Below are 12,383 nucleotides of genomic sequence, written 5' to 3'. Positions count from 1 at the left end.
TATTTTTTAAAATTGTGCTTCAAACCTGTGGAAATCGTGGTTTCCAGCCTTTCCTGTTGAGAACTGTGAGGCCACAGGTACCCTCTGTGACGTACCTGCTGTGCTGTCTGTCCTGGGTGTAGGGCGGTTATTTTCCCTTTTGGAGGACCCGAGAGTAGAACTTCAGCGCCTTTGTGGAAGGCGGCCCTCCGTGAGGGCCAGGTTGGTCCTAGCGCAGGAAGAAAAATGGGATTGTCCCTCCTACACGTGTACGTTCGTGACCAGCACGTCCAGATGGGTTTCAGGAGAGCTGGGTGGCTCGTTTCACTCTTGGTGGCTGTTTTGGTGGCAGAGTGGCTGGGACTTTGTGTCCTGTGCTGTTGCGGGCCAAGCCCTCGAGGGTGGGCTGGGCAGGGCAGAGACAGGTCTGGCCAGGTCAGTCAGAGTCCTGCCGCCTGGGCCGTATTGTCATCAAGGGGCTGTTGGGGCCCTGATCCGATGCTGCCTGTCGGCTTCGCTGCCCTCCCCTGCGGTCCGTCTTCTGAGTGTCACCTGGGTTCTGCTGTCTCCAGGCTTCAGCACAGGTGCCTTGGGTCAGGGTGGGTGCTGGGGAGCCTTCCAGGTGCCGCCGAGCACAGCTCATCGGCAGGCGTGGCTGGGCCCAGGGCCCTGCCCTTGCTTAGAGGTCGTCGTGTTGTTGTTGACCCAAGGATGACATGGGGTGTGGTCCAACTTGCCTCACCCAGTGCAGGGGCTGTCACCTGCTTACACATGCTCCTCTTCCGCATCCTGCCTGGTTTCGTTGGAGGTCAGGGGTTTGGGACGGGCAAAGGTTCTCTCGGTGGCCCCCCTGCAGGCAGCTGGGGCGGCTGACACCTGCTTCGTCTCGCCACAGGTTTGTGAGCCGCATCTTCGTGGTGCCCGGTTATCCTGAGCTGCTCTTGTCCTCCTCCGGGGTAAGTGCTTTGCGCAGGCTGCCTCGGCGTGGGAGCCCTGTTGGTGGGGGTCACCTTGCAGAGCCGGCCCTTTGTTCCCAGCTGTGGTTCTGTAGTCCACGCGTCCCCAGTCATCAGTGGCTGACACTGGATGGTGCTTGTTTCTTAGAGCTGCCCGTGGTTCGGCCCTCGGTCACAGCCGGGGCTGTGTATGTGTGTGTGTGTGTGTGTGTGTGTGTGTGTGTGTGTGTGTGTGTGTGTGTGTGTACATGTGTGTGCATCCACACGTGTGGTGAACTGGAATGGGTCTGAAAGGCATGTGTTCCGAGGGCGGCTGCTCCATCTACGACAGCGTCAGGATCTCAGTTGAAGACACTTGACAGGGAGACCGTCCCTGACTCCTGGCGGTCTGGCCCATCCCACGAGCTGGTGGACGGACCCGCCAGCCTGCCTGGAGGGTGGACGCCCTCGAAGCAGGGCACCTGCTGATCAGCTGTTGAGGTCCCTAGACATGGGCATTTTTTTTTTTTAAGGGACAAGTAAGTTCTCGTTGTGTTGCTCAGGCTGGTCTTGAACTCCCGGGCTCAAGTGATCCCCCTGCCTTGGCCTCCCAAAGTGCTGGGATTGCAGGTGCCAGCCACTGCGCCCAGCCTAAAAACGGTTTTTATTTTGTTATTTTTAATTTTCAAGAGCTCTTCCTCGTCCTCAGAATGTTTTTTCAGCTGCCCGTCCTTGTATTGAGTGCAGCGTCTTTGTCTCTCACCGAGGTGGAGCGTGCGCTTTGCTGCTCGCCGTGGGTTGCTCTCCTCTGCTGTGCGCGTGTCTGCCTTGCTCGCTGGAGGTTTTCCTCAGGTGTCCGCGATCCCCTCTGCCCGCTGTGTCAGGGACGAGGCGCCTGCGTCGTGTGGAAGGTGTCAGAGCAGGTGTCCAGGCGTGGGCGCAGCCGCCTCCTGAGGGCCCTGCCGTGCACGTGGGTCCGTCCGTCTCTTCTCCGGGTGCCCAGTGTCTTGGTCTGCCTTCTCGCCTGGCGTCATCGCCTGTCCCAGCGCCCTGGGAGGTGTCTCTCCTCAGTGTGTCTCTGACGTCCCTGAGACCGGGGCCCTCTGGCTCCTCTTCCCGAACGAGTGAACCGCTGTCTTCTGCTGGCTTAGAGTTTGGGGCTGAGGGCAGGGATCGCGAGGTCCAGCTGCTCTTGGGGAAGACTTCGCACGGCTCCCCCGTCACCCGCCTTCTGGCCAGCGGTCCCTGCCTGGTCTGCAGCTCACACTGCCACAAAGCGTCCTTCTCTGCGGGCAGCCTGTTCATTTGCTTCTGGTGTCACAGGTTTCCTTGACATCTTTTGGCTGTTTTCTTTTCCTCTCTTCTTGCCTGTCGTCTGTCCTGGTGGGTTTGTGGTTTTTAAACACCTTTTTCTCATAGAGAGGTTTGGGGGTGAGCGTGTACACCTTTGGTGTGTGTGTCGGTCTCATGTTTATCTGCCAAACTTGTGGCAAGGGGTGTTTGTGTGTGTGCCTAGCATGTGGTGTGTGTTTGTAGTGTGTGCGTGTGGTGTGCATAGCGTGTATGGCTATGTACGTGTGGGGGTGTGTACACACACATTCATACTCCAGCACTCGCTGGACACATACCTGCTGTTAGCAGTTTGGGGTATTTATTATACTATCCATTCTCTTCTTTTGGTCATTTAACAGTACTCACAAACGATGCCACTGTCCCCTCAGTTTCAGCTGCGTCAGGCCCCCAGGTGTGCGGGTCTGCACCTGTCTGCTCAGTCCCGTGGGGGTTGCTGCGGTCGGTGCTGGCGTGGACCGGGCTCCGTCTCTGAGTTTCCCGCCACTCACAGACGGGCCGGTTCTTTCCATTTCCCTCCGCTGAGATCAGTGCTGGAATGACGGTTTTTTGAGTAGAAACTCTTTTTTTCACGATGATCACTTCAGAGCCCTGGTGCATATGTTGTTGTCCTGAAAGGTCACGTGGTCGACACTGTCCATGGTGGCCGATGGACCTGTCCTTTCCACCCACTTTTAAACAGTGAAGTGGGACTGTGGTGACATGCTCACACGTACACACGTGTGCCTGTGTGAGTGCATGATCCCGGAAGTATCAGTGCACGCTTGTGCGTGTGCCCATGCCTGGTTTGAGCACGGCAGACCTGGTCTTGACCTCCTAGTGTGTGACAGTCTGGTCGTCAGTGTCCTTGGCCCGTTCTGCTGTGGGATCACCTGTTTATCTTGGTGCTGTGTGTGAGCTCTTCACACAGTAGGTGAGCGGGGAGCCTTTCATTGGTGGGGTGGTGCTGGCTGTCACCGAGTGCAGCCCCCGCCCCAGCTGTCTCTGTGTCACCCACAGCTGGCGGAAGCCCTGTGGTCCTGCTTGCTGACCTGTCCATTTGGTGTGTACAGGATGGCACCCTGAGGCTCTGGGACTACAAAAGCGGCCACCAACTGCACTGCTGTCACCTGGCCAGTCTGCAAGAGCTGGCGGAGCCCTGGAGCCAGAAGGTAGGTGTTCGTGTCCACCCCGGGGCCACTGGGTGCTTGTAGGGTGCGGGATGGTCGCTCAGCCGTCGTGCTGTCAGTGCCAGCCTTCTTCCTACGTGGGGGACACTCGTATTTCACGTTCTGAAGGTGTCTGGGCACGTGAGTGGGAAACAGCGCCTGTCCCGCCATGTTCGCACAAACGGCTAGTTTAGAGAGGCCTCTGATCCCACTTGGAAGTGGGAAAGGTGGTGGTTTTGAGCTCAGGGTTTCGAGGTGTGTCTGCCAGCAGGGCAGGGCTGTCCACTGGGGGTGACCTCACGGCAGCCCGAGCGCCCGGCGTTGGTTAAGTGTCCTGGTGGGTCAGCCTTTCCCACCGGGAACCGCAGGGCGGGCACCAGGCCTTTCCCTCCACACGTCAGGTGACTGACGGGGGTTCGTGTCTAGTATTTCCTATGCCAGGAAGTGCGGAGCTCAACGGGCAGTTGTTTCCGTAATTAATAATCTCATTCTTTCTCCGCGTGCGCCCTCTTCTCCCCTCTCCTTGTCTTTTGACCCATCTGTTGGTTTTTGGAGGCATTTCGCAGGTACAGGGAGTGCCAGGGCAGCGGAGCAGCCTTTGCTGTCTGTTGTGGCATTTTGGTCCATTTGAGAACCAGGGAGTCACCGTTGCCCCCCCCCTTCCAGAATGTTCTAGCATTACTTCCTCTTTCCCTCTGATGCTACGTGGGATCCGTGAGCATCTTTCGGTTTGTTCCTGGTTTGGTCGGAACGGCCCGCGCTGGGTCCTGCCGGGTGGTCACGGTTAATCAGCTGCTGTTCCTTTCAGAGGTTGGCGGCCTCCAGGATCGCGTTCTGGCGCCAGGAGGACTGCGTCGCATTGCTGTGTGACTGGTAAGCGCGGACCTGCAGGGGTAGTAACGGTGTGGGTGGTTCCGTCAGCTCACGGCTGTGTCCCCTCAGTTCAGAGGCTGTGGACGGTGATGTTGGCACAACACTTCTCTCTGGGACATGTCGCTTTTTGACGATTGCTGTGTGGGCTGTGGGTTCCTTTCTAAGCTAGCGCTCTTACTCGCCCGTGTTTAACCCACGGGGTTAGTGGGTGGCAGTGGCTTCTATGTGGGTAGCATCTACCTCAGTGAGTCCCACCGCAGAAGTGAGGGTGACAGAACCCACCTGGGGGTCGGCGGCTCATGGGTGATGTGGGCGTGAGCGTGACTCCCCGGAAGCTTTCTGAGCAGCCCGTGTTCCAGGACGGGTGTTTGGCGCTTCCTGCACCTCCCGTTTTGTCCTCGTGACAAGCCTGGCGAAGTTTCTCGGCTGTTTTGGAAATCAGGACGCAGGTGGAAGGACGGCAGTGCTGGCCGGGCAGCACTGAGCCCAGCACCAGAGTCCCGTCTGCTGGGACTCGGCGGATGGCACCTTCCACCCTCTCCCGTTGCCCGGTATCAGTTACCTGTTGCTGCGCAGCAGGTTGCCGTAGAGCTACGGCCTGAAACTGCAAACGTGGCATCTCGCAGTTGTCTCGGGTCACGGAGTTGGGAGCAGCTCGGCTGGGTCTTCTGGCTCAGTTGTGCCCTGATGACGGTGTTCCCAGGGGCTGGGTGCTGGGTGTGTCTGGGATGGTGCCCACATAGACCTCAGTAATCATCCTCTCTTCCTCGGGAAAGCATCCCTGCGGTCTACATCTTCCAGCTCGATGCCCTCAGGCGGCAGCTGCTGTACACACAGCGGCTGTTGTTCCAGCGCCGAGTGTGGGATGTGGCTTTCGAGGAGACGCAGGGGCTGTGGGCTCTGCAGGACAGCCGGGAGAACCCGCTGGTGCTCTGCAGGCCTGTGGACGGCCAGTGGCAGGTGAGGCTCGGCAGCTTCTCCGCGTCTGGGCCCTGTGGTCCCATAGGCCTGGCAGGGGACGGTGAGGGTTTTGGTTCTGCACATGAGCCTCTTCCAGCTTGGTCACTTCTGGGTCCCAGGGGCTGTGTCCTGAGGGGCAAGAGGCCTGGGGCCTCGGTGTGGGTGAGGGGAGCCGAGTGCCCGGCCTGCTTGTCCCGGTGGTGATGGCCCTAGCAGTTCTTTTTGGGGGGTTGCCGTCACTGGCGTATTTCTCCTGGGGCTCCCTGTGCCATGCTTTGGTGAAAAAGTCGAGTGTGCCGATGCTGGTCAGCGTGGCCTCGGGCTGGGCACTCAGGCACGAGGAGCCTCGCTGGTGGAGGAAGGGGTGAGGGCCGTGGACGATGCCCTGTGAGGTGGGGGCGACGCCCATCTGGCGTCTCACGGGGCCGCTGGGTGTGAGGTGCATGAAATGTTGGAGGTTCTTTGCGATCCCCGCTCTTCTGCCAAAGCTTTGGAGACGCCCTTAAACCATTCAGGTGTTTTTATCTGAAAAGCAGCTGTCTTCGTGATGTGGGCCGCGGGGCTCCTGGGGCCCCTGAGCCTGGGCAGAGCTCGCCCCGAGCAGGGCCAGTCGGGACAGGATGCGGCGCTTCCTTGTGGGGTCTTCATGGGGAGCGCTGGGGTCACCAGGGTGCTGGCCCTGACCTCTTCCCCAGCCTGGCAGTGGGTCACACCCAGCGGGCGTTGCGAGCGGTGCCGGGTGGTCAGTCCTCCTTCCTGAGGAACACGTCCCATTTGTCCTCTTTAGTTGGTTCCCGAAAGTGCTGCAGTGCAGACCGTCTGCGGCGTTCTTCGTGGGCACTGGGCCATGCTGGCAGGTGAGAACGGGGCTGCCTGTCAGGGACCCAGCGCTGCAGAGCAGCAGATCACAGACCGCCCCACGTAGGGACCCGCTGCGTGCGCGAGGAAAGATCGGTGAACAGGATGTGTGGCATCTGTGTGTCGCCATGCAGAAGGCAGGAGGGCGGGCGTGGCAGGAGGAGGGGCACTGGGGAGGAACATGGCCCTCCTTGCTGCCGGGCCTGCCGCGGTCTCCAGAGGGGCAGCTCGCGGCAGCGGCTTCTCGGCACGGGGTGGGAGAGCGCCGGTGGGTGCAGGCCCGGCCTCGGTGCCTGGCTTCCCAGGGAGCCGCATTCTGTCAGGAGCTGGTCCCCAGTTCAGCCATAGGGAGGTGTCAGGAGGTGGCGCCACGGGAGCATTTCAGAAGGCACCGTCCACAGTCCACTTTGGGTGTCGCCGGGTTAATTCCCTGTTGCGGGAGGGCCTTGCGGGAATTCTGAGCTCTGGGCACACGGGGGCCCTTGTTGGGGGTTGGTTTTCGGTTCTTGGCCCCCCCGGGCTTTTTTTTTTTTTCCCGTCCCAGGCTGTGCTGGCGCCGACGCCGTCTTCAGTGGTCTCTACAAGGCCACCTTCGACAACATGACCTCCTACCTGCAGAAGAAGGAGGAGCGCCTGCAGCAGCAGCGGGAGAAGCGGCGGCGGCGGAGTCCCCCGCCTGGGCCCAACGGGCAGACCAAGAAGATGAGGCCGGGGCAGGTGGCCTGGAGTTGCTGACCCTTGTGGCTAGCGGTGGCTCTCACAGCTCTGGACAGCAGGGGCCGCTTGTGCTTGTTTCTCCCTCGCCCTGGCAGCTCCTTTTGAGAAGAAGAAGGTGGCAGCCGTTAGATCCCAGCCAGCACGGCTCAGGGGATGCGATGGTCTCTTGGGCTCTAGAATGTTCTGTGTCGCTGAGCACAGGCTTTTGTGGGTGTCTGTGCCCCCTTGTTGAAGGGAAGCCGCACAGGATGTTGGCTTAACTGAGACACTGCAGGGGAGCAGAGGCTCCTCGAAGCGCTTTATCTCCTTGTTGGGGGCAATGCGTGAACCCGCAGAAGAGGCACTTGTTGATTTTTCTACTGTACCCACGACACCATTCCTGCCGGCCGCGTCTTTCTCCAGGGAAGATCTGCGGGCAGACGTTTTCGTGGTGACGTATTGGCCACAAAAACGTTGTCACGTTGCCCCACCATCTCCCTCCAGGTGCGCTGCTGTGCATGTGGCCACTTGCCACGTGGGGACCTTGAGACTTGGCAGAATCAGCTCCTCTGCTCCTCCCAGCTGCAGCCACGTTTCCTGTGCTCAGCACGTGCGAGTGACTCCCACGTGGGAAGTGCAGAGACGTGCCTGTCATCGCAGGGCGCTCTGTTAGGCAGAGCTGGCCCACAAGGTGGATTTTTTCAGGAAGTGCGAGGACACGGGCGCTGGCTAGAAACCCAGCTTTGCAGAGGAATGGTTGATGATGTCATGCGTATTTACTACTTGATTTGACCTTTGCATAGGCTGCAGAGCGGCCGGGTTGTCAGCTGAATTCTAATCACCGATCAGTAAGGACAAGCTTTTTGCAACTTTCCGGAAATGTTTAGCACAGCACGTGGAACGAGTTTCAAAATATGTTGAGCCAGGCATTTTGGTACACGTGCCGTTGTGACTGAAGTGTTCACTGCACGATGAGGTTCTTTTACTGCCGGGCTTCTGGTTTGGCTCCTGCCCCCTCTGGTTACGTCTCAGACGTGGGAATAGCCGTGCACGTTGGTGATGACTTCGGTGTGGGGTTTCACTGGGGACTTAGGAACAAAATCCTTTTGTGTATTTCAAAAGGTGGAATGATTCACATCTTTCATAAGTGCCTTTTCTTTTAACATTGACCTGGAAACAGTGCTGTCTGTGAAGTGCCTGGGCCCATCTCCCACGCTGCAGCAGTTCCAGAGCAGAGGGCCGCCCCTGGGACCTCGTCCGCACTCTGGGGGCACCTGGCAAGGGGCACGTGTTCTCAGTCATCTGCTTTGAAAGTCTCGGTTTCAGGGGAAATTCAGGTTTGGTCTTCGCTCAAGACAGAGCTTGGCGAACTGGCCTGCGAGTCTGATGCTGCCCCTGCCTGATTTTATGGGTCTTTGAGTGATGAATGGTTTTTATGTTTTTAAAATGATGGAAAACAAATCGAAACCAAAATAATATTTCATGATGTGAAAATCATGAAATTCAATTTCAGTGTCTGAATAAACTTTCACTGGGATGTAGTCACGCCTGTCAGCGTCTCGTGTGTGTGTCTGGTTTTTGTTACAACGGCAAAGTGGGACAGAGACCAAGTGACCTGCAAAACCTGAAATATTTATGTGCCCTTGACAGAAAAGTTTGTCAGCTCCTAACTTAAGGTCCCTTTTAAATCCGTGTGTATTAAAAACGAGCTGGGGCCGGGCGCAGTGGCTCACACCTGTAATCTTAGCCTCTGGGAGGCCGAGGCGGGAGGATCACTCGAGGTCAGGAGTTCGAGACCAGTCTGAGCAAGAGCGAGACCCCGTCTCTACTAAAAATAGAAAGAAATTATCTGGACAACTAAAAATATATAGAAAAAACTAGCCAAGCGTGGTGGCTCGTGCCTGTAGTCCCAGCTACTCGGGAGGCTGAGGCAGGAGGATCTCTTGAGCCCAGGAGTTTGAGGTTGCTGTGAGTTAGGCTGATACCATGGCAGTCTAGCCTGGGCCACAGAGCCAGACTGTCTCAAAAAAAAAAAAAAAACAAGCTGGTAAATTTCTCCAGAAAAGCCTGTTCCTCTTGTATGCACCTTGACCTCCTTTCTCATCACATGGGGCGTGTGTTTCCTGTGGGCTGGGCGGGGCAGGCCTCGTGGGGTCTCGGTAATCACTTGTGGTGGTCCTGGCCAGTGGCTCAGTGCTAGATTAGCCAAGATAGCTATAGTATTTGTTAAGAATAAGGATATTCTCTTCGTTTCCATAACCATAGGACAATTATCAAAATCAGGAAATTAACATTGATTCAATACTGCTGTCTACTCTATAGACTCAATAATATTTTCTCAGCCCCAATAATGCCTTTAGAGCTGCGGTCCCCAACCCATGGGCTGCGGACTGGTACTCGTCCATGTCCTGTTAGGAACCCACCGGGCCACACAGCAGGAGGTGAGTGGCAGGCGAGAGCGAAGCTTCATCTGTATTTACAGCCGCTCCCCTTCACTCACATCACCGCGTAAGCTCCGCCTCCTGTCAGATCAGCTGCAGCATTAGATTCTCACAGGAGCGCGAACCCTACTGTAAACTGGACGTGCGAGGGATCTAGGTTGTGCTCCTTATGAGAATCTAACGCCTGATAATCCGAGGTGGAGCTGAGGCGGTGATGCTAGCGCTGGGGAGTGGCTGCAAATACAGATTATTGTTAGCAGAGAGGTTTGACTGCACAATAAATGTGATGCGCTTGATTCATCCCCAAACCATTCTTCCCACCCCCCAGTTTTGGGAAAAATTGTCTTCCATGAAACCAGTGCCCGGTGCCAAAAAGGCTGGGGACCACTGCTTTAGAGAAAAGAAAGTCTGGTCTAGGGTCCAGTCGCGGTTTACTCATTCATTGCATTTAATTGTCTTACCTGTTTAGTCTCTTTAATCTGGAACATCTTGGCATGTCTGAGTCTTTCACGATCTTGACGTTTATTCTGCAGAATGCCCCTCAGTTTGGGTTTGGATGATGTTCTTCGCAGTTGAATCCGTTACGTGTTTTGCAGGAACATCACTGCAGTGATGCTGTTTCCTTCTTGGTGTGTGATATCAAAACACAAGTGACTGGACTTACAGCACATGAAGAGTTAATTCATCAGGAGACCAATTTTAAACTCTTATGCGCTTGATAGTATTGTCTTAATCTACACGAGCCGCAATGACACAATTAGAAGATTTTGAGAAATTCACCAATCTTACAGTTATTAATTTTCGATCAAGCAGACAATGATTTAGTAGGGACATAAAAATTTTGAACAACAATTTGAAAACTAGGTTTAAGAGAAAGTGCATTCATCTCAAACACACATTTAACTCTGACAAAAGTTGATCTTCTGAGGCATAAAACAATTCTTAATACGTCCTGAGGATCCGTATCGGCATCCTCTTGGTCTTCTGTGACCAAAATGCAGCAAAAGTAAAATCGACAACGTGAAAAGAACTAAAAGGGCAATACATGTGCACGTTTATTGTGAACTTACTTTCCTTTTTCTCTTGGTGGATGTGTGAGGATAATGTGCGGATGTAAATGCATGCTCTTGACTCCTCATTGAAAGAAATTAGAAAACGCTTAGAACTAAATAGTGAAGATACCTGGTATCAAACTTGAGGACCATGCCAGAATATTTACAGAATCAAATGCCGGTATTAGAGAAGGAGAAAGGCTGCACCTCGATAGCCCAGGCACCCCGCTTGGGCAGTTACAAAAGTACAATCGAACGAACCCAAATGACAGCGGAAGAAGGAAGTAAAGATAAGGGCGGAAAGTAATGGAATTTAAAGCAAAGGTACAATTTTGAGCATCAACTAAGGCCCAATCTGGTTCTTTGCAAGAGAGGCAGATGGTATTCAGAAGGAGGGTGGCCTTGGTCTCCGTGACAACGCTCTGGAGGGGTAAGGACAGGAGGAGGCCTTCCGCTACGCGGAGGCCACTGGTGATGTCGAGGGGCTGAGGGTCTTTGGGAAGTGGGGGCATGTGATGGGCACCCTCGGGTCAGAGGACCATGGGTGGGAGAAGCTAGGATGCGGGCTGGCAGGAGGCTGGTCAAATCCAGTGTTTTCTTTTTTCATGATGAAAGATATTATTAAAATTAAATTAACATAGTGAAAACAAACAGTGAAACCCTCCTGTTCGTCTTGTTGATTTGTCATCCTGCCAAAGCATAAAGGTACAATTCCTCTAATGTCTCCTGGCCTGTCTCTGCAAATGGAACTGGGGTCCCTGAAGGGTCCCCAGATGGCCCGAGAGGGTCACCCAGCTGTCACCTCCTGGATCCACCATTCTGTTCACTCCAAAGCCAAGAGTCCCCTGAGCTGCCCCCAGCCAATGACGGAGCTTTTGGGCACACTCGTGCAGGGCTGGCGCTCAGTGTGCGTGGGCTCCTCTGGAGTAGGTGCTGGCCCGGGACTGGCACTGGGCGGGTCTCAGGCCCCCTCTCCAGCCCCGCTTCCTCCACCTCCTCACATAGGCGTGGGACCCGCCTCCAGGGCTGAGCCCTCCTGCTCTCCACCTTGTCCTCCGCAGTGTTTCCTCAGCAGACCTCTTGCGCTCTTCGTCTTGGCACCTGCTTTTTGGGGGGCGTGAACAGACACCCCTGAGGTTGCTCGCACAGTCTCCTGCTCACCCACGCCCAGGCCTTCTGTACAGAGCACGCTCACGTCGTCCACAGGTACGTGGGGAAATCCACTGCTCCCCAAAGCATCTCTAGTCTCCGCAGCCCCCGAGTATTTACAGTCTCCTGGGAGGACCTGAGTCTTGACTGTGAGCAGTTGCCCCTCTCTCCGCCCTCGGCTCCCGGCAACCCGGCTGTTTCATATAAACGGAATCCTACGGCCTGTGACCTTTTGCATTTTCTCCCGCCTCCGCCACCCCTGAGACGGCAAGACCAAGCCCTCCTCTTCCTCCTCCTCCTCAGCCCACTCAACGTGAAGAGGATGAGGATGAAGGCCTGTCCACTTAATGAACAGTAAATACGTTGTTCTCTTTTTTATTTTCTTAATCGCATTTTCTTTTCTCTAGCTCATTTTATTGTAGGAATACGGCATATAGTATGTGTAACATACAGGATGTGTGTTCGTTGACTCTGTTATTAGTAAGGCTTCGGGTCAACAGTAGGCTGTGAAGAGTTAAATTCCGGGGGAGTCATTTTTGACTTTGATGGGGACTTCGAACCCTTGCGATGTTCAAGGGTCAGCTTTATATAATATATATACAAATATATACATGTATAATGGCGAGAAATGAATTTGTTTTTTTATTTTTTGTTTAAGACTAGTCAAGTGCAGTAGTGAGGAGGGGGGTTAAGTAGTAGAACAGGGAGTTCAATCTGTAACTGACTGTGAACAATCAAGTGAGATAACTCACTGCCTTCGGACCGGCCTGAGTTTGTTTTGTATATATGCACCCCTGACCATTGCTGGCATACGGGGAATTGGGCGTTATTGGCTGTCTTCACCTGGAACGTCCTTATTTCGCACGTAAATGTGAAGCAGGGTGTTCAGGGAAAGAACCCCTGGGACGCCCTGGCCAGGGCTGTTGCCGGCTCCCTGGCCCC

The 12,383-nt window shown here is 55.3% G+C and overlaps 1 protein-coding gene across 1 annotated transcript in view; it reads left to right on the top strand.

Moving 5' to 3' along the window:
* Positions 1 to 8,250, top strand: part of WDR4 (WD repeat domain 4) — a 36,101-nt gene extending 27,851 nt beyond the window's left edge. The window contains exons 6-11 of the mRNA XM_012659992.1: positions 875 to 935; positions 3,317 to 3,415; positions 4,221 to 4,285; positions 5,062 to 5,245; positions 6,033 to 6,102; positions 6,648 to 8,250. Of these exons, the coding sequence (XP_012515446.1) occupies positions 875 to 935; positions 3,317 to 3,415; positions 4,221 to 4,285; positions 5,062 to 5,245; positions 6,033 to 6,102; positions 6,648 to 6,838 (670 nt within the window). The 3' untranslated portion in view covers positions 6,839 to 8,250. The remainder of the gene's footprint in view (positions 1 to 874; positions 936 to 3,316; positions 3,416 to 4,220; positions 4,286 to 5,061; positions 5,246 to 6,032; positions 6,103 to 6,647) is intronic.
* The last annotated feature ends 4,133 nt before the right edge of the window (positions 8,251 to 12,383 follow it).

This window comes from Propithecus coquereli, unplaced genomic scaffold (genome assembly GCF_000956105.1).
Source record: "Propithecus coquereli isolate 6110/MARCELLA unplaced genomic scaffold, Pcoq_1.0 Scaffold644, whole genome shotgun sequence".
Classification (NCBI taxonomy): domain Eukaryota; kingdom Metazoa; phylum Chordata; class Mammalia; order Primates; family Indriidae; genus Propithecus; species Propithecus coquereli.
Note: the sequence above shows the minus strand (reverse complement) of the source record. Positions and strands in the feature narration are given on the sequence as shown.